At 36.3% G+C, this 25,064-nt stretch overlaps 1 protein-coding gene and 1 long non-coding RNA gene across 2 annotated transcripts in view; one reads left to right on the top strand and one right to left on the bottom strand.

The window, feature by feature from the left end:
* CUNH5orf34 (chromosome unknown C5orf34 homolog) overlaps positions 1-25,064 on the top strand; it is a 33,291-nt gene that overhangs the window by 3,399 nt on the left and 4,828 nt on the right. Inside the window, exons 2-12 of the mRNA XM_024740377.1 lie at positions 448-681; positions 834-923; positions 4,946-5,589; positions 7,675-7,776; positions 11,265-11,388; positions 16,905-16,996; positions 18,173-18,242; positions 18,894-19,064; positions 19,495-19,589; positions 20,940-21,038; positions 24,084-24,124. Coding sequence (XP_024596145.1) covers positions 487-681; positions 834-923; positions 4,946-5,589; positions 7,675-7,776; positions 11,265-11,388; positions 16,905-16,996; positions 18,173-18,242; positions 18,894-19,064; positions 19,495-19,589; positions 20,940-21,038; positions 24,084-24,124 — 1,723 coding nt within the window. The 5' untranslated portion in view covers positions 448-486. The remainder of the gene's footprint in view (positions 1-447; positions 682-833; positions 924-4,945; positions 5,590-7,674; positions 7,777-11,264; positions 11,389-16,904; positions 16,997-18,172; positions 18,243-18,893; positions 19,065-19,494; positions 19,590-20,939; positions 21,039-24,083; positions 24,125-25,064) is intronic.
* On the bottom strand, positions 5,381-21,857 carry LOC112396610 (uncharacterized). The gene is made up of 3 exons (XR_003002600.1): positions 21,649-21,857; positions 19,474-19,592; positions 5,381-5,513 (listed from the first exon to the last, which is right to left on the bottom strand). It is a non-coding gene; the product is annotated as an uncharacterized LOC112396610 (long non-coding RNA).

The following is a 25,064-nucleotide window of genomic DNA, read 5'->3' as shown; positions in this document are numbered from 1 at the left end:
TACTTCCTTAATGCCAGGCTAGGGGCAAGAATCCAGGTGTTCTTTTCCTTTAGGCCTAATAGTTACTTTTGGCCTGCCTTTTACATGTCCTACAAATGATTTGCTGTATTCTTTTTGCAAAGATGGAATTTGCTTGTTATTTGAAATGAGATACCGAGCATACAATTTTCAGAAGTTAAACTTCAGAAGTAAAGCTACTAAAATGATAAGGGCATTTATAACTTGGTGGGCCATCTCCCTCTCAGTTATCTTCCACACTGAAGTAGAGCCCTTGGGGTTAATGAAGGCATTCAGATCACATAAGCGTGTATAGCAAGATAATCACTTTTCATTCAACAAAAGTAAATGCAATGGCAATTTTGTGTTTTGCTTATGTTCACTTATTTTGATAGAACTTTTGTACATGAAGAGAACTATTTGGTGCTACTGTATTTCTTATTTCCTCAGCCTTTGCCTTGGAAGGACATTTTAGCCATAGTCACATTAATGGCGGCTGAAGTGCAAATAGTACTTTATGAAGATGACTCAGTGGAGGTACAATATGTTGATGGTTCCAGATTGCAGCTTTCTCCCTGTGGCTCTGAATTTTTATTTGAAAAAGCACCTCCTATTTCAGCACATCCTTTACAACAACCAGAAAGAATTCGCCAAAGGACACACTTTGTTATTAGCACGTACCGAGTAAGTAAAGATGACACAAAAACTACTCTTTTTAATACTAAAATATTGTTGAGGTGGCCAGAATATGGAAAGTAGTTAGGATTCTGGATTACTGTCATTCTAAATTGATTTTCAAATCATTTTTTAAAATTATTTTGTATTTCTTTTTGTAGGAGCAGCTACAGCGAGCCCTAGATTTCCGTAACTCCTTTGCTACTTGCCCTTTTTTATCTGAAAGCATCATACCTTCTGAAAGGAAAAAGGTAATATTTTTTAAACTTCATTTTTAAAACAAATATTTGAGGACAAGTAATTACAAACAGGTATTTTAATATTTAGTCTTTTTCTTCATGACACTTTGAGCATAGACATGTTGCTATAAAACACATAGGCCTATATATTTCCACAGACTAGGGTGTTTTGATATTTTGTACATTGAGACACAGAAGTTATATAGTTTCTCTCTCTGCCTTTTTTTTTCCTTTAACATCTTTATTGGAGTATAATTGCTGTACAATGTTGTGTTAGTTTCTGCTGTATAACAAAGTGAATCAGCTATACATATACATATATCCCCATATCCCCTCCCTCTTGCGTCTCCCTACCACCCTCCCTATCCTACCCCGCTTGGTGGTTGCAAAGCACCGAGCTGATCTCCCTATGCTAGGCGGCTGCTTCCCACTAGCTATCTATTTTACATTTGGTAGTGTATATATGTCCATGCCACTCTTTCACTTCGTCCCAGCTTACCCTTCCCCCTCCCTGCATCCTCAAGTCCATTCTCTATGTCTGCATCTTTATTCCTGTCCTGCCCTAGGTTCTTCAGAACCATTTATATGTGTTAGCATATATATGTGTTAGATTCCGTATATATGTGTTAGCATACGGTATTTGTTTTTCTCTTTCTGACTTCACTCTGTATGACCAACTCTAGGTCCATCCACCCCACTACAAATAACTCAATTTCGTTTCTTTTTATGGCTGAGTAATATTCCATTGTATATATGTGCCACATCTTCTTTATCCATTCGTCTGTCAATGGACACTTAGGTTGCTTCCATGTCCTGGCTATTGTAAATACTGCTGCAATGAATACTGTGGCACATGACTCTTTTTGATTATGATTTTCTCAGGGTATATGCCCAGTAGTGGGATTGCTGGTTCGTATGGTAGTTCTATTTTTAGTTTTTTAAGGAACTTCCATACTGTTCTCCATAGTGGCTGTATCAATTTACATTCCCACCAACAGTGCAGGGAGGGTTCCCTTTTCTCCACACCCTCTCCAGCATTTATTGTTTGTAGATTTTTTGATGACTCTCTGCCTTTTTTTTTTGTAGAAGAGGATTATACTCAGAACTTTACAGATTGGTGACTTATTGATTCTCAGAGGTGTAAAAATTAACAAATTTTGTGGCCATTTTAAGTAGCTTATGTGTAGTTATTTGTTAATGTGTAGTACAGATGTGTAATTACCTATGGGTATACACATTTTATTCTATTTTGAACTTCTAGGAGTAATAATAACCATCATTTCTTGAGGGTTTACTATGTGCCAAGAACTAGGAATAGTATTAAAAATATTTAATAACACCAGTATGGCATGGGTACCTGTTGATCAAAATGGATGTCCAAACAATCAAAACCAGGTGTATTGGCTACCTACCAAACCCCTTTTTACAGGTGAGGGAACTAAATCTCGGAGAGTTTACCTAATATGTCCATGAAATTTTTCTAAGTGGCAAAGTCAGGATCTGAACCCAGTCTGTCTGACTCTGAAGACCGTGTCTCTTAATCACTTTCCGCTACAGTCATGATGCTTGCCTGCTTACTGAGTAACTTTCTGTTGTATTGTCTCATGGCAAAGGAGTCAAGAAAAATTGTAAGCTAATAACTTAGTTTACAAGGCCATTTTTTCCATTGTATCTTTTTTTTTTTTCCCCATCTGCATTGGGTCTTTGTTGCTGTGCGCGGGCTTTCTCTAGTTGCGGTGGGCGGGGGCTACTGTTCGTTGCGGTGCACAGGCTTCTCATGGCGGTGGCTTCTCTTGTTGGGCAGCACAGGCTCTAGGCGCATGAGCTTCAGTAGTTGCAGCGTGTGGCCTCAGTATTTGCAGTGCATGGGCTCTAGGGCATGCAGGCTTCAGTAGTTGTGGCGCACAGTAATTGTGGTGCATGGGCTTCAGTAGTTGTGGCACACAGGCTCTACAGCACAGGCTCCATAGTTGTGGCGCACGGGCTTAGTTGCTCCACAGCATGTGGGATCTTCCCGGACCAGGGATCAAACCTGTGTCCCCTGCATTGGCAGGTGGATTCTTAACCACCGTGCCACCAAGGAAGTCCATCCACTGTATCTTTTGAGTGGTTACGCAGTATTCATTGAAACTACGTAACTTGCTGCTGATGCTGCAGTAGGATCATTAGGTTGTCTAATTCTAGAGAAAAGAGTTGTCTGAACTGACCATCCTTATAAAGCAGCTTTGCCATCAATGACTATTGCCCTTAACTTTTTTTATATAATTTTTTTAATTGAAGTATAGTTGATTTACAATGTCGTGCCAATCTGCTATACAGCAAAGTGACTCAGTGCAGGTGGACTCTTAACCACTGCGCCACCAGGGAAGCCCGACATTCTTTTTTTTAATATTCTTTTCCATTATGGCTTATCCCAGGAGATTGGATATAGTTCCCTGTGTTATACAGTAGACCTTGTTGTTTATCCATTCTAAATGTAATAGCTTGCATCTACCAACCCCAGATTCCCAGTCCATACCTCTCCCTTCCCCCACACACCCCCTTGGCAACCACAAGTCTGATCTCTCTGTCTGTGAGTCTGTTTCTGTTTAGTAGATAGGTTCATTTGTGCCACATTTTATTTATTTTTATTTATTTATTTATTTGTTTTATTTTTGGCTGTGTTGGGTCTTCGTTGCTGCGTATGGGCCTTCTCTAGTTGCAGTGAGCAGGGGCTACTCTTCGTTGTGGTGTGTGGGCTTCTCATTGCGGTGGCTTCTCTTGTTGCGGAGCACGGGCCCTAGGCGCGCGGGCTTCAGTCGTTGTGGCTTACGGGCTTAGTTGCTCCGCGGCATGTGGGATCTTTCCAGATCAGGGCTCGAACCTGTGTTCCCTGCGTTGGCAGGTGGATTCTTAACCACTGCGCCACCTGGGAAGTCCTGTGCCACACTTTAGATTCCACATATATGTGATATCATATGGTATTTGTCTTTCCCTTTCTGACTTACTTCACTTAGTACAGTAATCTCTAGTTGTATCCATGTTGCTGCAAATGGTATGAATACTTCCCTTAATTTTAGCACACTAACATCTGTACACATAGATAGCACTGTAAATTTACGAGGCTTTCTTGACAGTATTTCGTAAATCTAAGGTTTTATGTAAATGGAAGGTGAAATGTGTAAATTGGCAAGCTTAACTGATTAAAAGACTGTTATGTGACACTTGCCATTTTTATCTTATATGAAAAGATGCAACAGGCACTGTTACCTGTTATGAATCTGTTTGCTGTTGGTCCAGATCAGTTAACCTTTGAGTAATTCGATTTTTTTAAATGTTACCCTTTAAGGCACCCGGAATTTAGTGTGTACTGTACCTGGTGCTATGTAGGACGAGTACCGTATACATGTTATCCTATTTAATCCATGTGATAATCCTTTGAGATAGCATTTCCCAAATGCTGTTCAATAATTTCAGTACCATTTATTAAATATGTAATTCTCCCTTTCCCCCCTTGTTTTGAAAAACTTATGTTATCGTATGTAACATTTTGAGATACGGTTGAGTCTGTTTCTGTGTTCTCGAAATTGTTCTGTCAGTGATTGTTATGCTGGTTCCATACCATTTAGGTTATGATTGCTTTTCATACAGTAGTGCTGGTCTTCCCTCATTTATATTCTTTTTCAGAGTAGACTTTTGGAGAGGGGCTGCAAATCTATTTATCTCTGATGCATTGTACACTTTAAATCAAAATACGTTTAACATTAAATATAACCAAGATGATTTTTCTTTTTCTTCTTTTCTGTCCTTTTTGTCAGAGAGTGTGTGTGTGTGTGTGTGTGTGTGTGTGTTTTATGTCTACTTTTCTAAGAAATAATCTTAACAATATCAAGTGTTCTCTGGAAAACCATATATAAGCTGACATTTTTCATTCTTTCTAGGTAGTAGAACACAAAACTTTTAAGAGCTTTCTTAAGTAATATGTAAGTATCAAATGTATGGAAAAATTGGACTGTTAACAGAAAATACCATCCCTTTTTCTCCCCTCAACTCAGCGTATCTTCACTGACATCTCAGAAGTAAGATGGCCCGGTCTTGATACTGATGATGGCATGATATGTATGCAGAGTGGCACCGTGAAGATATCATCTTTAGATGGTCACGCATACCTTTGCCTGCCCAAATTTCAGCATGAATTTACAGTACATTTTTTGTGTAAAGTAAGCCAGAAGCCAGACTCATCTATAGTACTGTCAGAAAAAAATAATAAAGCCAAAAAGGACAAACTAGTTGAAAAAGCTGGCAAAATCTGTACATATGGAAGTTTATCAGGACAGAGACTGAAGAATAAAGAAAATGAACTTTATTATCAGATCACGAAATCCAAAGAACCTTTAGAGAAGAGTTGTGTAAATGGAACTGAAGGGAGGGAGGCGCTGTCTTCACCTGGGACAAAAGACACGTGTGTATACACATGGGTAAAGCAGTGCTGGTCAGTGGCCTCCTGTCCGGAGGAATGGGAATATCCTTTGTCTTTAGCACTTCGTTTTCATAATAAAATCAGCAACATGTCTGGAACTGATGCAGATATCACCCAGAAGAGAATTTTAACTTCTGACGTTTCTGAGGAAAGAGGAAAAGAAGTTTCTGTTCTTCCCAGGGCCCTGTTACTAAGCTGTCCTGTCCCACACCTGCACAGGTAATGGAAGAATGACTTATTTGTCCTAATGCTTTTGTCAGAACCAGACCTACCTAAGGATCATTTTTCTTTCGGAATCATCTGATACCATTCATAAGGAAAGTTCAATTGATCTAAAACTTTGCTTGTAATGGATAGTAAATAATGTCCCCGGCTAATGTGTTGCTTATATTTCTTAACTTCACATCCATGCATTGGATGTTGGTGGAAGGCTGACTACACTGGGTACTTTGTTAAGCATGGAGACTGTAGAGATGAAGAGTCCCTGCTTTCTAGGAGCTTAGAGTCTAGTAAGGGTCACTATCACTGAAAAGATTATTAAAGTGTGGTAAGTGACGGCACAGAGCTCTGTGGGAGCGAGCCCTGGGAAGCATCCGCTGCTGCCCAGTGGAACCTGTTAGTTCTGTTGCTGGAGCATGGACCTGACGTGTGTGATCATGGGTTCTTTCTTTCATCCATAGCCTCAGAGGTCACCTTGTCTTTGGTTAACTGACTGTAAATATGTCCATCTTCAACAGGGATAAACATGGAGAGGCTTCTGGATGGCTAGGTACAGACTTTTACCTTCACTAAGAAATGAATAGCCTAATGGTTATAGATTTGTAACATGAACTCTGTATAAGTAATGTAGTAATAATGATAATAGCTAACACAGAGCACTTACTTTGTGCCAGGCATGGTTATATTTTACCTATTTTGTCCTCATAGTAACCCCATGAGGTAGGTACTATTATCAACCCCATTTTGTAGAGGAACTTGAGACACAGAAATGTTGAATAACTCAAGCACAGTCTCACACCTAGTGCTTGTAGAATTGGGATATGATCCCAGGTAGTCTTCTGAGTACATATTTGTTATTGGAAACAAAAAATGGGAATGATTTTTAGCCTTGTCATGATTATGTAGTTAGAATTGGGAATTCCAGTATTATAAGTACACATCAAAAGAGATTTATGCTTCTAAATTAACAGTTTTTCAATAACTTGCCACTGGCCTTGATTGAAATCCATTATCCTTAGGCATGGCTTAACAGGCCTTCTGTTATATGGTCTTTTCGTGGGTCTGTAATCCTCACCACTCTTGCCCTTGCTTTCTCTACTCTTGCTAAACTGGACTTCTTGCGGTCCATAGAATTCTTGCCCAAGCTTTCTTTTACCATGGCACCTACTCTTTCCATGCCAGGAACACTCCTTTTATCTCTCTCAGCTCACTAACTTATGCTCATTTTCAGGTCTTAGCATAAATAAGCCTTTCTTCCTTAGGGTCATTATTCTGAAGTCCCTAGATTGGATTAGGCTCTATACAATCCCATAGCATACAGTAATTCCCTTTTCTTTATGTTCAGTATCTACTACTTTCTGTCCCTGCTAGATAGAACTCCATTGAGGGCAGGGACCATGTGTGCTTTCTTGGGTGTCATATCCATAGTGTGTATTGCACAGTGCCTGGCTCACCATAGATATTTCAGTAAATATTTATTGTTTGAATCCTAAATTTTAAAGGTTAGTGAAACTTAATTTATGTATTTATGCTGAGATTCAATAGTGAGATTATTAAAAATACTAAGAAAAATACATGGAAAAATAAGATTACAGTTGACTCTTGGACAACACGGATTTGAACTGTGTGGGTCCACTTATACACAGATTTTTTCAATAAATATCATGCTGTATTTTTATTTTTCAGATCTTTAAATGAACTAAGTATGGGGGGAAAGTTTGTGTTCGATTAGAGATCACAATTTGGGGAATCAACAGAACTAGGGTTTGAGTGCCGATTTTATCCAAACTGTTTCAGCTTCCTGCCCTTGGGTGAGTCATTTATAAACTCCTTTGTTTTTGAGGCAGAGATAACAGTACTCGGTTTTCTACTGCACTGGGGTTAGTGCCCTCAACCCCCATGTTGTTCAAGGGTCAACTGTAGTTTTAAATTTCATTAATGCACTTTCATATTAATTTTTACTTTTCTTTGATCTAATGACTTAAGCAAGAACTAAATCTTACTACAGTAGCACTGTTCTGTTCACTTCTAAAGGTAATTACGTTAGGCAACCAGAATTAATAGCTTGTATTTTGTCCTTCACAGGTGGGAGTTTTGTGATTCACTTTCACAGAGACAGTTTGTTGAAGAAGAATATTCCTATCCTGAACTAGTGAAAGTGGTTTGGTACAAGGGTATTACCTATAGGTAAGGCACTTGTGTTGCATTTGGAGCTATTTAGCAATGTCACAGAAGGTATAGGACTACCCTTGTGGATAGACTCCCCCGTGAGTACAGTTTTGCCTGGGGCCACCATTCTCCTGTGTTTGGCCCTGAGTTTTACAGATCTCTATGTGTACTAATAAAATTTAAATTAAATTAAATTTAAATTTAATTAAAACTGAATAAAATTTAATTAATAATTTTATTAGTCCACATAGATGTCTTGTGACTAATTCACATTAACCATATTCACAAGATTTTTGTGACAACTCCAAAGCCAATGAGGAATTAGTTTTGCTTGTGAATGAAATATTTTGGCAGTTATTTAGGATACCCCTTCCAAGCAATAGGGGATCTAGTCATCTGAATTAGTCACGTCAGAAGGATGCCTGTTGAGCATGGAATTAGAGGAGAAGTTAGATAGCCTAGAAGAGATTTCAGCCACCATTCATGCCACAAATATTCACTGAATGTCTCCTCTGTGTCTGCACTATTCTATTGAATTATCCCTATTCTACCACAAAGTACACCTCGCTAGTGACTGGAATACTAGTGTTGGCTAGATTCAGAGTTTCACTTCTGTAAATAATGCTAGAAGAGATCTGTGAAATTTTTGTTCTTTGGGGTCTCCTTTTCCTCCATGAAAACCACCCCTTTCTCTTTTTTTTTTGTTTGTTTTTGTTACTTTTATTTTAAAAAATTTTTATTGAAGTATAGTTGATTTACAATGTTGTGTTAGTTTCAGGTGTACAGCAAAGTGATTCAGTTATACATATATATGTATGTGTGTGTATATATATATGTATGTGTGTGTGTATGTATATACATATATTCTTTTTCAGGTTCTTTTCCCTTAGAGATTATTACAAAATATTGAGTATAGTTCTCTGTGCTATACAGTAGGTCCCTGTTGGTTATCTATTTTTTATATAGTAGTGTGTATATGTTAATCCCAAACTCCCAGTGTATCCCTCCTGCCCTTTCCCCTTTGGTAACCACAAGTTTCTTTTCTATGTCTGTGGGTCTATTTCCGTTTTACAAATAAGTTCATTTGTTTTGTTTTGTTTTGTTTTTTAAGATTCCACATGTAAGTGATATCATATGATACTTGTCTTTCTCTGTCTGGCTTACTTCACTTAGTATGATAATCTCTGGGTCCATCCATATTGCTGCAAATGGCATTATTTCATTCTTTTTTAAGGCCAAGTGGTATTCCATTGTATATCATACCACATCTTCTTTATCCATTCATCTGTCAACGGACATTTAGGTTGCTACTATGTCTTGGCTATTGTAAATAGTGCTACTGTGAACATTGGGGTGCATGTATCTTTTCGAATTAGAGATTTCGTCTTTTCTGGATATGTACCCAGGAGTGGGACTGCTGGATCATATGGTAACTCTATTTTTAGTTTTTTAAGGAACCTCCATACTATTCTCCATAGTGGCTACACCAATTTACATTCCCACCAACAGTGTAGGAGGGTTCCCTTTTCTCCACATCCTCACCAACATTTGTTATTTGTGATCTTTCTGATGATGGCCATTCTGACTGGTGTGAGGCGATACCGCATTGTAGGGGTTTTTTTGTTTGTTTTTTTTGTGGTACGCGGGCCTCTCACTGTTGTGGCCTCTCCCGTTGCGGAGCACAGGCTCCGGACGCACAGGCTCAGCAGCCATGGCTCACGGGCCCAGCCGCTCTGCGGCATGTGGGATCTTCCTGGACCAGGGCACGAACCCGTGTCCCCTGCATCGGCAGGCGGGCTCTTAACCACTGCGCCACCAGGGAAGCACCCTCATTGTAGTTTTGATTTGTATTTCTCTAATAATTAGCAATGTTGAGCAGTTTTTCATGTGCCTGTTGGCCATCTGTATGTCTTCTTTGGAGAAATGTCTATTTAGATCTTCTGCCCATTTTTTAATTGGGTTGTTTGTTTTTTTGATATTGAGCTGTGTGAGCTGTTTATATATTTTGGAAATTAATCCCTGGTCAGTAGCATCATTTGCAGATATATTCTCCCAGTCCATAGGTTGACTTTTCGTTTTGTTTATGGTTTCCTTTGCTGTGCAAAAGCTTTTAAGTTTAATTAGGTTTAGAGAAACTTAGAGAAATTAAAGAAACAATTCCATTTACCATCAGATCAAAAAGAATAAAATACCTAGGAATAAACCTACCTAAGGAGACAAAAGACCTGTACTCCGAAAACTGTAAGAGACTGATGAAAGAAATTGAAGACGACACAAACAGATGAAAAGATATACCATGTTCTTGGATTGGAAACATTGACATTGTTAGAATGACTATACTACCCAAGGCAATCTACAGATTCATTGCAATCCCTATCAAATTACCAATGGCATTTTTCACAGAACTTGAACAAAAAAATCTTAAAATTTGTATGGAGACACAAAAGACCCCAAATAGCCAAAGTAATCTTGAGAAAGAAAAATGGAGCTGGAAGAATCAGGCTCCCTGACTTCAGACTATACTACAAAGCTACAGTAATCAAAGTAGTATGGTACTGGTACAAAAACAGACATATAGATCAATGGAATAGGATAGAAAGCACAGAAATAAATCCACGCACCTCTGGTCAATTAATCTATGACAAAGGAGGCAAGACTATATAATGGAGAAAAGACAGTCTCTTCAATAAGTGGTGCTGGGAAAACTGGACAGCTACATGTAAAAGAATGAAATTAGAACATTCTCTAACACTATATACAAAAATAAACTCAAAATGGATTAAAGACTTAAATGTAAGACTGGAAACCATAAAACTCCTAGAGGAAAATATAGGCAGAACACTCCAAAGAGTGTTCAAAAGATAAGTTGCAGTGATATCTTTTTGGATCTGTCTCCTAGAGTAATGGAAATAAAAACAAAAATAAACAAATGAGACCTAAACCCACCCCCTTCTGACAATATGTTCTTCATATATGTTTCGATAAAATTGACTTGGCTTAAGTTTTTATAAATTATATACCCAATACCTTGACTGTACCTGGCTGCTCCAGGTACAGTCACCTTCTCTTAGGGGTGGCTCCTTTTACACATGGCTAACCTCATCCATCAGGTATTGATTCTACTAGTTTCATTTTTACAGAATAATATTATTTTTAGGCTCTGGAGTTGTCATATTTAACTCCTATGCAGTGGGCATTGCTTTGATGACTATAATGTACTGGCCACTGTGAGTGGCAGTGGGATACCAGGATGATAAGACAAGATGCCTGACTTCTAGAAGTTGAGCTTAGTTGAAATAGATACATTTACCAATTCTGGATGTTCTGTTTATTTTTTTCAAAAAAATTAATTTAGCTGGTTGATGTGCAGAGTATGAAATTATCCATTTTTTTTAGATAGGCAAAAAAAACCCTCATACTACCTTTTTTTTTAATATGATTGCCATCATCTATATGTTAATCTCAATGAGAAAAATACTTTTTTAATGATTATTTCTTTTCCTTAGACTTAACCACAAAAATATGAACTCAATAGAGGTTTATCCTGGAGATGGATCTGTTTTCAAATCAGAAGGAGCTTATTTGGGAAACTATTTTATATATTGTTCCATTCAAGAAGGATCAGAAGAGGTAGGTTGACAATGAGGTCTCAGCTCAAGATTTTTGGTACATGGCTGTTTATAAATAATTCTGAATATATATATATATATATATATGGGAAATTTGATCTTCTATAAAATTTCTTGCTACTACTTCTTAGTCTAGAGAATTAATATCATCTTACTGCCAGCATTGGCACAGTAATTACTAACCGCCTTATTTTTGCTGTATTCTCATCCAGTATTCTGTCATCCATTTGCCTAAGCAGTTTGTTTTTAAATCAGAAATTAAATTTCTTCTGTCATAGAATTTATCAATAGGAAACACTGAAACCAGCAATATTATTTGGAATCAGTATACTTCTTTGAATTAATATTTGCATATTAAAAAGCACATTCTTTTCTCTCCACATACAATTGCTTGCATATTTAAAACACCTCTTAACTCCTAAATCTTCATATACAATTAGAACATTGAACAGGATCGTTCTGTTGTTGAAAACAGTGAAACATAACATGATCTATTTAATATATCAGACCAAAATGTAATCATGTGGAAATTTTGTTAATAGTCTATATTTGCTTGTTCCCAGTCTGACATTTGAAATCCACCCTTTTATAGGGATTACTATAGTATCACACAGCTTTGCTTCGCAGGATGGAACATAATACGTTTTCTTTCTCTATTACAGAGTATTTGAGTGATAAGATTATCACGGTTGCTAGGAAGAAGACTTAAAACTAGAGCAGATTTTTTTTAACTAGGGAAAATTTCAAACATATGCAAAAGCAGAAAGACTGGCGTTAACAGACCTTCATGTACCCATTACCCAGCTTGTTCCATCTATACTTCCCACTGCCCCCCCACTTCCTATTTATTTTTAAGTAAATCCCAAGTATCATTTTATTCATAAATATTTTAGCATATATTAGAGCAGATTCCCTGCTGAAGTCTATTTGTAGGAAAGTATTTATTCAATAAATATTAATTGAACATTCATAGGCAGGCACTCTGTTAAGCACTGGGTAAAGATGAAGCGTTCTTGCAGTCAAGAGTTCACAGTCTAGTAGTCAGTCAGTCAGGCAAACAGGCAAATGAGATGAAAGCGTGACCAGTAGTGTGTGTGTGTGTGTGTGTGTGTGTGTGTGTGTGTGTGTGTGTGTGCACGCATGTGTGTAGTGCATGAGATGATTCAGTAAACAGGCAAATAGAATGGGTATGCATATACATCCACACTACTGACTGCTATGTATCGAGAGTTCAAAAAACTACAAGGCAAATACAGAACATCTTCCTGGAGCTTCAGTTTTACTCAAAGGTGTCGTGGGGAGGGGATGATAATTTTTATACTGAAGCAAACATATCACATGTGCTTTGGAGATAAAACAAAACTTCCAGACAAGTTAGTTGTGCCTTTGTGGTGGACTGCTTTGGGCTTTACACACTCAGAACCCAGTGAGCAACACATTCATTCTTCTCTGTCTACTTGAGTGAAAAGATTTAGAAACAATTTGCTTTCTTTTGGGAGTAAAATTGTTTGCTCCTTACTTTAACCCATATTCCAAAATAAATTCCAGGTGGATTAAAGGGCTAAATGTAAGAAACCAAACTTTATATTTATTAAAAGAAAATAGAAGGACAGTGTTTATAGTGTTGTGATAGGGAAGGCCTTCTTAAGTACAATACACAAAACCAGAAGGCATAAAGAAAAGTTTGATCAGCTTGAAATTTTTAAATGTATGTTAAATTTTAAATATTTAACTTTTGTTAAATTAAAGTAAAAAAGACAAAGGCCTGGAAGAAAATCTTGTACACTATAAATCATTAATAAAAAGACCAGAAAAAAACCTAACAGAAAAATGAGCAAAGGATAAGAATGATTATGCCATGTAACCCATAGTATTTGAAAACATGTTCAACTTTACTACTTGCATCAAAGAAATGCAGATTAAAATAACAATGATATAATATTTTTCACTCATCAAATTGTCAAAAGGTTGACAATATCTACTGCCAGCAAAGGTATGGGGGAAAGGGGTGCTTTCATACTGTTGATTGGAGTGTAAATTGATTCAGCCTTTATGAAGGCCAACTTGATAATACCAAGTAAAATTGGCTAGAAATTCTGCTTCTAAGGTATCTATCCTAGAAAACTATGAGCACATATATACAAAGAAGCATGGCCAAGGATGTGGACTGTGGTCTTGTTTGTAGTAGCGAAAAACTGCAAGTAATCTAAATGTTCATCAGTAGAAAATGGTGAAATAAGCTGTGGTGATCAGGTCGTGGGAATGTTGGAAGCAGTTTAAAAGAATGAGGAAGATGTAGACGCATAGAAAGACAGATACTGAAAGATCTCCAAAATGCTGTTGAGTGAAAAAAAAGTTTGCATGAGAAGATGTACAATGATATCTTCTGTGTAAAGAACAAAAAACAAACCCCAAACCCAATTATATTACTGTATATAATACACGTGTAAATGCACAGGGAAAGATCTGGGCAGATAAAAACTAAACTGAAGTGGTTACTTTTGGGGAGGAATCTGGGATTTTGTGAGGGAGGAAGAGTCGGGAGGGGCTGAAATCTTATATTTTTGAACTCTTCCTCCCCCCAAAATGTAGTAATGTATCATCATTGCTTGTATAATTAAAAATTTAAAGAGGAAAGATTGACAGGGACTGACAGTGTAAGTGCTTCCATAGAGATAAACACTTGGTGCTTTGGGTCCACATAAGGAAGGGTACCTGACCCTGTTTAGGAGGCTCCGGGAAAGCCTTCTGGAGGAAGACATGGCAGGAGGAGTTATGCAAAAGAGGGATGGTTGTTAGAGGAGCATATAGCTAAGGGAACACTGTTCTTGCTCAACTCTTTGCATGGCTGGCCTTTTGTCATTAGAATTTCTATTTAAATGACACCTCCTCAAGGAAGCTTTTCCTGACTATCCAGCTTAAAGAAGCTACCTATGACACTCCCTATCAAGGTACCCTCCTCTTTTTTTCTTCTTGGCATTTAGTACTTTGTGACATTTTCATATTGATCAATGTTTGTTTACTAACTAACCCACCTAGAGGTAAGCCTTGTCTTCTTCAGCACACTATTTTGCTAGTACACAGAACAGTAGATAAATGTCATCTAACTGGAGGCAAGAATCTGGGGCCAGTTTGGAATGTTGAAGGAAATGAAAATGCTGTGGTAGGCTGTAGTAGACTAAAACAGAGGTAGAATGGTGGGGGAAATGTCCACAGAAGAGATTAGACCAAGTTGAGCCAGTTCATTAATGGAGCATGAGAAACCCTATTGCTTTTGGAGAGCCACTGAAGGATTTAAGTAGGGAAGTGACATCATATTTTTGTTAGGTCTTTTCAGAGGAAGATGAACTGAGATGGGGAAGCAGTGGCACTTCAAGCTGTAGAACCAGTTAGAAGACATGTATAGTAGTGCAGAAAAGGAAGTATGAGGGCCAGGCAGTGGTAATGAGAATGGAAAGATAAGAATGGACCCAAGAGATATTAAGGAGACAGAACAAATGACTGAACGGGATATTGGGGATGAGGAAGGAGTTGAAAATGATGCCAAGTTATTGAATTAATCAGTGAGTGGTGGTACCAGGCACTGGATTAAACCAAAAATTTTTTAAACCTGAAGTGTATTGATGATGGCATTTTTTGAACTTACCAAGAGATTTCCATAGAAGATTTAAATTCTATTATAGTTCAGTCCCATCTGCCTGATAGTAATTGAAAGAAACTCTTAATTGTAAGATGCATCTTTATTTCAGAGAGGTTAAATTGTGAAAAATAAGCATTTTAGAATTGATGAAATTAGGCAGTGGAAAAAGACAAGAACCTTCGAGGGACTCAGTATCTGACAGATAAGGACATAAATAATTAAGGTGTGATATTTTGAGTGCCTACCATGTGACTTAGCCCACTGTGCTAATAAATGCTGAGGATACAGAGGTCAGCAAAACAGATTCAGCCCCTACCTTCACGAAGCTTCGTTCTAGCAGAGAAGACCAACATTAAGTATAAAACATTAAATTGAAATTGTAATGGAAACCAAGAAGCAGGAATAGAGGTTTTCTGTGCTTGTAGACATAACTAGGGGATTTCACCTAGCATATGGGACCTCCTTAATGGCTTCCCTGACGCTGAAGGAAAAGTAGGAGTTAGTCAGACAAAGGGAGGTGATGGAGGGAGGGAGCTGAGTTCTAGGAAGAGGGAATAACATGTAATGATTGACATACCAGAGGTAAATATGAAGTAGGAGAGAGGGGAAAAAAATGCAGATTTTGAAGGGAAGGTAATTTCATTTTGACATGTTGAAGTTGAAATGTCTTTGTGATATCCGGTAGAGATTTAGATATTCAAGTCTACAGTCCAGGATAAAAGAGGAGAGACTATTTTTTGAGTACCATACTATAGACTAAATTCTGTCCCAGTTGCTTTATATATGTATTATTTCATTAATCCTCAGGACAATGTGGATGGTAGGTAGTATCCCCATTTCATAGGTTGTAGGCACTGAGACTTAACACAAGTTTGTATAACCTTTCCATCATTATAATAGTAAATGGCACACCTGTGATTTGAATACAGCTCTGACTTTGAAGCTTATTTTCTGTCACTGATGGTAGAGTATGGGCAACACTCTCTTGTGGTTCAATTCAGACCTCTACTAATACTTAGCCCTCAAGCCTCAGTTTCCTTATCTAAAAAATAGACATTAATAGTTCATATCTCTCAGGATTATTTTGAGGAGTAAATGAGATAATCCTTTGTAAACTACATAGCATAGCACCTAGCACATAGTATCATCTGTTTAATAAATGTTAGTTGTTGCTGTTGTGATATTTATTATGAACACAGTTTTGGACCCTCCTGGGATTACCCAAGAAGAAACCGGGAAATCAGAAGAGAAGGCTGGAGACAGAGTCCTGGTAAACACTAGCATGAAAGAGTCTCAGAAAGAGGAAATTCAGAGGGAATAACAAAACAACATTTTTTCCTAATTCAAGAAGTTGAGCTTGTAAATAATAATATTGTCTTACACAAACTAGCAATTGTTCTTCCATTAATAAAATATAACAAAATGATATAGTCATTCAGTTAAAATAGTAATTAAAACAGTTTTTTAAGCCTATTTAGCCACCTTCTTCTTCTTTTTTTTTTTTTTTTTTTTTTTTTTTCTGTCTAAAGGGAAAAAGGGGCTTATGGTAGGTTTCCTGTTAATGCACAGGGAAATTAGTTTGTTAATTTGAGTACAGCCAAGATTTAAATTGAGCAGTAAGTTATAGGCTATTAGAATGTAATTTTTGAGTAGGATAACTTTTGATAGGAGGAATTCTAGACTTTTAAAAAAAAGGGAAAATGGAAAAGCATCATAAAATACCTTTTAAAGTTACCTTTTATGGGCTGTTGATTAACTTAAAATAACTGCTTGCCTTTTCACTGTATAAATATCTATTTTAAGGGAAAATAATAGCTAAGTAATAATGGCCAATATTTATTATTGAATCTTTTTTAAAATTTTAAACTAATTTTCAGAGAGAAGAGAAAACTTATTCAGTAAATAACCTTCCTCCAGATAGACCAGGAAGTCCATTTTCTGTTTGTTCTGTAATTAAACAGGCAACCAGGTAAGTGCTTCATGTTCAGCTGAATCAAGTGTTATGTGTCTGAGAAACTTGATACATTTTCTAGTGGTTCGGATAAGATTAAGAATTGGTGGGTACAGTGGAAATGTCTTTAGTAAAATCTGTCAACTTTTCTGGTCTCATCATTTATAAAATAAAGTGATCACAATGTCATTATAAGAGTACTTCTTGGCACTTCCCTGGTGGTCCAGTGGCTACCACACTCCCAATGCAGGGGGGCCCAGGTTCAATCCCTGGTCAGGGAACTGGATCCCACGTGTTGCAACTAAGAGTTTGCATGCCACAACTAAAAGATCCTGCATGCCGCAGCTAAAGATCCCACATACCACAACAAAAATCCCTTGTGCCACAACCAAGACCCGGCACAGCCAAATAAATAAATAAAGATTAAAACAACAGCAACAAGAAAATCCAAATTATTTAAAAAAAAAAAGTACTTCTGGCATTGAAATTTGAAGTTAAATATGGAGAAACATCCACATATGGCAAGCAGCTGCTGGAAGAAAATAAGTGCCTTTTCTCTAGGTAAGTGTGGCATCATTATTGTTCCTTGGAATCAAGTTGAAGATTTGATGATACATTTGAATTTTCATACTTCTTTATTATCCTAGGAGTAATAACCATTTCTGAGAATGAACAGAAGGTGAACTGTAGTTTGGTTCTTTGGTTCATATGTTTTTTAATTCATTAATCAGTCTGTGGCACCGAGAGGAATGAAAGTGGATTGTTGAATTAAATTATTTGTTTTATAAACTTATGTTTAAGCAACTTCTAAAGTAGATTTGAAGGAGCAGAACTGGTCATTTGATTTTCTAGGGACAGTTGATTCACATCCCCACCACTCTTAGACTATGCTAAACCTTTCAGGTGCTGTGAATCTGTCACTTCTTAAAAAGGAGCAAATTCTGAAAATCCTCTCCATTTGGAGTCATTTCATTGCTAAAAAATAGAGGAATAACCTTAATTATGTAAGATTAGCACAAAGGGAAGCAACAGTAGTAGTTCCCTTCTAGGGGCTTAAGGAAGAAAGAGGTCCAAACGTATTTTTGTGGCAACGAGTTACTTGCCTAAAATGTTGTATAGCAGTGAGAATGGGTTGCTAGAATTGGAAAATGACATTATTTGCAAATGTTTAAGTAGTATTTTTCTTGTTGACAGAATTCTTCAGCATTGTGCCAAGATGAAGCTTTCTTTAAGCCATAACTATCATATATGCTGCTGGAAAATGGTATCTTAAATTATTTTAAAAGCAAGATATTTTTAATTGCTTTATTATTTGTATACATACATATAAGTTCAAATTACTTTCATCTAAGTCATGTGAGAAAGTCTTTGTAATATTAATACTGGTTTATTTAAAAAATCCATTTAATAGATAAACACTGCAAAACGGGGCTTTTATGTTTTACTGTATGTAGTTTGTTGTTTCTTTTTTCTTAGAGGGGGAGGACAGGGGAATTGATTGGATTTGAAGTATGTGAAAACATAGTTATTTTGAAACATTACAGTATTCATTCTATTTCCATAACTGTAAAAGTAAATTTTTTTTAATGCTGACTTGGAGGAAGTGATTCTCAGACCTTGATTTCTGTATCTATACTGCTTTGATTATAAACCTATATGTTGCTGTAGTTCCTAATCTTTGTCTATTTTCTATGTAAAGTTCAGCAGAATGGTGACTTTCCAAAGGTATTAGTACTTAATCTGCTTACAATAGACTCTTTTGGGTAGCCACTTCTGGAGAAGTCAAAACATCCATAAGGGTTCTACAATATTCAACTTCTGAATGAGAATGTGAAGTTGCCTCAGTGTTCATTAATCATTTCAATTTTATTAGTGGATAACTGTCTTTCCTGCTATTTTTATTTTCTGGTTTTAGGTACCTGGGATAAATAATAGCAATATACTGCCTTTGCTTTTGAGAGAATCGTTCATACCCAACGTGGGAAGATTTCTTGCATACTCTGATGACAAAGTACATGCTGTCTTTTTAGATGGCATTACTCTAACCCTGAATTGGAATTTCAGCTCTCTTACTGAAAAGAGGCAGGTAATTATACTTCAGACTGAAATCTATTATTTATTTATTTATTTTTAATCTGTGGAAATAGTACAAAGAAAATGAAGTACCACAGTATCTCTATTTTTTGAAGTATAAAATCTGTCAAGAGGCTTTACTGATCTCATTGGATTTCCTAGCAGAAATCAGAAAGGTGTGACAAATCGTCATTTTTATAAAGGTAACTCATTATAGAGAGAGGGACTAGTATTTTTGTTCTTTTGATAATTATCTATATAAGGGTGGTGGTTAAATAATACCCATATCCCATGTAAAATAAAACTTTTAAGTTAGTCAAAATAAAGTTTTAATGATTCATCTACTTCTTTTTTTTTTTTTTTTACTGAAAATTAATTTAAAAGAAGGTTTTGTTTTTCAGTTCTAGAATACTAAAACTTACCTTTCCTCCTTGCTTCTTAAGGTAAATCGAGGTCTCAATTTAGGTTGGTGTAAGTTAACTTTTCCTGATGGACAAAATCAGTTATTTCAGATTCAACACCCTGGACCATATGAAAGGTACTGGAAAGCAATTTAAAAAATAATTTCATGTTAGTAAACAACTTCCTTTTAGACAGAGAGGAAGCATAAAAACATTATTTAAGTGTTGTATATATTTTTAGTTTTTCCATGTGGAAAATGCATAAAGTCATTTCAGCGAGTTTCAGTAGCTGCATTGTTTTTGCTTTTGTTTTTTTGGCCATACCGTGTGGCTTGTGGGATCTTAGTTCCCTGACTGGGGATCGAACTCACGCCCCCTATAGTGGAAGCGCGGAGTCTTAACCACTGGACCTCCAGGGAATTCCTCAGCAGGTTTCAGGGTTTACAGTTATATTGGTCTCTAGCATAACTAAATAGATCAGGTCAGCTTTAATCATTTCCATTTGTATTCTAGTGATTTTTCAAAAGAAATGTGTTATAGATATAACTGGCTTGCTGTGGAGGTTGGACTGTGGTCAGCTGTGTTAACCAGTTAACTAATTAATCCCCTAACCAATTTAAACTAAGGCTTACAGCCACAAATAACTAAACTTATGTATTATTTCTGTAGAGTGAAATAAAACAAACTAGCTAACGATTATTCTTAAAATGGAGAAGATTCTTGAAATCAGCTTTTTATGAATATACTTTTTCTCTTTTGGCTTATGTAATTTGTTATAATAATCATTCTCTTTGTGATGTTCTTGACATGTTAGTGATTTTACTTGAGGATGTTCACAAAGCAATTCCTTTTTTTACCTCTTGAATTTATTTTTCTGTTGGGAGTTATTGCATTTTGGTTTAAATGCTCCAACATTCATTGCTAGTTTGAATAATTTGCCTCAAAAGATAGTGTCTGTTTAGCAAACATTAACTATTTATTTCAGCCAGTCACTCCAAATCATTCATTTTATTGAACTTGATACTTGTTTTGTGTGTTTGATGAGTTATATGTAATTCTGGATGTGTGTGTGTGTGCATTAACAGGTGTGTTCTGGTTTAAATTTTAGAAAGCAAATGCTCACTTAGTCTTGTGTGTAAAGACATTTTCATGATAAAATTTAATGAAATTCATTTTACTTTGAAAAACTAAAAGGAGAATTTAGGTATTAGAACTTTGAATGAAATCCAAGTGTTAACCTGTGTTCTGATTCTTAAATCTCATCTTTATTAATCATATATGTGAGTAAATCATTTTATTCCTGATGAATGAGAAAAACTTGCTTTTTCTTTTTCCAATGAAAACGATTTAAAAATTGCCCTACTTTAGAATTTTTTCTTTATTCTTTTTTCCCAAACCGTCTTAATGATTTTTCCAATTTTTAAATGCTTTTATAAATATTCTACAAGTTCGTTTTTCAAACATCGGTCTTAATGTATTCAATCTAGATATGTGACAACAGTAATATCATGGTGCAGAAGACTGACCCAGACTAGTCAGAAAGAAATGCCTACACATCCTTCATCTTCTGTTCCGGAAGAAAAATGGTATTTGTATTTATTTTAAACTTAATCTGTGTAGAAGAGCCAAGTAATTCTCAAAAATTAAAATGTTAAAAGGTAAACTGACTCTTTTTCACAAAAAAACTTTCTCTTAGTTAAATATATTTAACTCCTATGATGTTTTGATAGCTTAAATCTTGAAAATATCTTTAATTGGATATCTCATTTATTACATTTCATCATAGTATATTTCATCTGAAGACTTGAAAACTTCATCTCAAAATGGGTGACTCTTTTAGTGTAATAAATTCATCCTGAAAACTTTATGGAAAAATTTAGATATATTTTTTTTATCTTAGTAATATTAAAGGAAATAAAATGTTGACTAACATAACAAGCTTTCAGGAAAAGTTGATTTTTAAATAATTTCTATTATATTAATTGCCTCCCCCAAATTAATTGATAAATCAACAAATAAAGCAAGATTTCAGTCCCTCCTGTGTGCCTTTCAGTGTGTAGGGGACTAGAACTGGGCTCCGAAGGAATATTTAGGGAAATTAAGACATTTTAGGGAGGAAGCAAGGGCAGAGGTAAAAAAGGGTATTTTGGCTTGTGGAGATAGTAAGAAGTTAGTTTTTATGGAGCAGACACTTACCTGCTTGGGTGTAGTATGACTCTGATGGATAGGAATAGACCTTGTAATCAATAGAGGAATTCAGACTTCATAGAATTACAAGTTCCTATATGGAAAAATGACAGGAAGAAAGAGCCTTAGGAAGGTTAGTGTCACTGCAAGAGTATAATCTGATTATATTGGAAAAGAAGGATATCAGGAACAATTTAGGAAGCTTTAAATTAAAGTAAGTTGTAAGAGGACTTACCTGGTGGTCCAGCTTTTAAGACTCCGAACTCTCAATGCAGGGGGCCCAGATTGGATCCCTGGTCAGGGAACTAGATCCCACATGCCGTAACTAAGAGTCCACATGCTGCAACTAAAGATCCTGCGTGCCGCAACTAAGACCTGGCACAGCCAAATAAATAAATAAAAAGAATAAAGTAAGCTGTAAGGTGTCTTAGTGCATGGTGCATGGTGCAAAAATATATAAACAATAAGCTTGATTCTTATCACCTTTTCCTAAGTTACTTAGAGAAAGAGGTACAATCAAATCAGTAGATGTTATTTGAATATCCAGATATCTTAAGGATTCAGCTTTCCAGGTCCCTCTCTTCAGCTACAGTTTGGGAGCAGAAAAGTTGCCTTAATAGCTAGCAAAAAACATAGTTGGGAAGAAAGGGAAATTGTACATGGCTATAAAATTGGTTACTTCATCATTGCTCAGCTGGCAAAGTTTGTAAAATGCTAGCCTTTTTGTATGAAAGCTTAGAAGAGGATAACTGTCAAGACAAACTGAGAAGTGAGGGGGTAAGAGACGTACAGATTGGTGAAAGCAGCTATGTATGGGTGGAAGCAACGCGGAGCAGAGGGGAGACAGGAATTGAGGAGTGGGGAGGGGAGATACAGCACTTGAACAGCTCCATTCCCCTCCCAAAGCCTAAGGCATCTCCACAAGAATCAGATGATTCTTGTTTTCTTGTCAAAGTGGATAGGTTGAAGGGAGAGAAGAGATCGCATAATAAACAATTACCTAAATTGTATTTCAGCTGTAAACATAATATACAGCTACCTAAATTGTATTTCAATATTTTATTTCCAACTCACCTTATATTATTAGCTTACTCATTCAACTTTTTAATAGGAATGCTTGTCAAAAAATAGTACAGGAAAAAAAAAAAAATAGTACAGGAGATATTTTATAAGGCGTTGGTTTATCATATGAGTGACAGCATTAAAGGTAGTTTGTATGGTTCTGGGTGTACCCAGAAAATGTGTCTCATGTTTAAAAAAGGCAGGGGGAGTGTGTTTTGCAGTGATGAAGAGTCGGCGGGTTTTGGAGTAAGTCACATCCAGGTTTTTACTACAGGTGCTTAAAATGATGAAAGATCTCTTTTATTCTCCGTTCATAGGCTGGAGTACAAGGAAAGAGTGCAGGCTGATGAGGTGCATGTGGTCCATTGTGTATGGTCCATTGTGTGCCAGTAAAGCAGACAAGTCGTATACCCTATTATGAGCTGTGAAAAGACTTTTCTAGTGACTTGAATAAAGAGATGTTTTAGCATGAATGTCCTCATTAATTTTGCAGAGCTAGTCCAGTTACACTATTTTCTAGTTGTGTGCCACTGCTCATATTTCATCTAGTGATGAGGGAAAACACAAAGAACACACACATAAGAGGTTCTGCTGGATTTGTGTACATTTAGCCTTCTATCCCACACCAGTTGCCCCAATATCTGTTTCTGTGGAACATGGTAAGGGCTAATGTTCATATATTAACCCTTCAAGTCAAGAAGAGAATGTTTAGTATACTGTGCTTAAGAAAACAATGAAATGGTAGTCTATTCCAGAAGAAATTTAATAGAAAGTAGTTATTATGTTTTGACACCTAATTCAGTCGTATAAAAAGTTGGCCCTGGAGACCGTCCATTCCCTAAGAGTTCCATATAAATGAGGTCTTAACTATATGTGTAAGATCCCTTCTCCTCCAAAGAAACTATCTAGGTATGAAGATCAGAAAATTAAATAGTTCAAGAGAAAGCATTACAAAGAAGTTTATGATTAATTAACATACTGCTGTAGGAATTCAAAGGAGAGAGTATTTCTTTCATAGAAGTGATGAGATTTTAGTAGGTTTTTAAAGTTTTAGTAAACCATGAGGAGGAAAGTAGAAGATATGCCATGTCAGTACTGAGTTGTAGCAGGAAGGCTCATTACCTTCAAACCTCAATACTTAATTCAAAAGTCCTGGAGGTGGAGGACTTTTATTCACTTGCCTTACTCATGAAAGGCACTCAGTAAGCATCAGTTGAGTCAAGGTGATTTGTTGCTAAATAAAGCCAATATAAAGAGAATTCTTAACCTCTAGGTTCTTATGTCAAAAATTCTAACCTTTATGAAAAAAATTAAGTATGCTCATTTGAAATATTGTGGATATAAAAGAATCAGACAACTAGCATGAGGTTTTTTTTGCACAGGTCTGTGGCTTCTGAACTTGAAAAGATACAGAAGTTTAACTGTATCCTTTAAACAGAATGTATTGTCCTGCATAATTTCTCTCTTTCCATTGTAGGCTTAATTCATGACTCTGTACTTTATATTAATCCATACTTATATATTACAGAGCTTTATTGAATAATATTTAAGATTGTAATTTAAGATGTATCTTGTCTATAGGAGGTACATCATGTTAGCATTTGTACTTTTCATTGGGTTTAACTCAGCAAAGGACAGTGAACTGGGGTTAAGATGTCCTATGGAGACTTTCACACTTATATAATTATATTCTAAATTATAACTGAGAACTGTCTCTGACGTCTTTCTTTTTTAAAATTTGTAGGATTTTTATATACTATTATTTGTAAAAAATTTCAGCTTTACTGAGGTATAATTGAAAAAATTATAAGATACTTAAATAGTATATCATAGTGACCTGACACACATACACATTGTGAAAGGATCACCCTATCTTGTTAATTAACACATATATCACTTCACATATCTATCTTCCTCCTCTCCTCTACCTCACCAACCCTCCCGGGGTAGGTGGTGGTGAGAACATCTGATTTCCACCCTCCCAACAAACCTCAGTCATACAACACAGTGTTATCAGCTACAGTCACCATGTTATACATTAGATCCTCAGACCTTATTCATCTTATAGCTGAAAGTTCATATGCTTTTACCAACCTCTCCCTCTTTCCCCACCCCCAGCCCCTGGCAACTACCAGTCTACATTCTTTTTTTTTTTTTTTTTCCAGTCTACATTCTGTTTCCATGAGTTTGACTTTTTAAAAAATTCCACATATGAGTGACACCATGTATTTGTCTTTCTCTGTCTAGCTTAGTTCACTTAGCAAAATGCCGTCAAGGTCCATCCGTGTTGTTGCAAATGTCAGAATTTCGTTCTTTCTCATGGCTGAGTAGTATTCCATTGTGTGTATGTATATGTACCACAT

Source organism: Neophocaena asiaeorientalis, unplaced genomic scaffold, assembly GCF_003031525.2.
Source record: "Neophocaena asiaeorientalis asiaeorientalis breed wild unplaced genomic scaffold, Neophocaena_asiaeorientalis_V1.1 scaffold57, whole genome shotgun sequence".
Classification (NCBI taxonomy): Eukaryota; Metazoa; Chordata; class Mammalia; order Artiodactyla; family Phocoenidae; genus Neophocaena; species Neophocaena asiaeorientalis.
The sequence above is the reverse complement of the archived record's forward strand: the minus strand, read 5'-3'. Positions and strand labels throughout refer to the sequence as shown.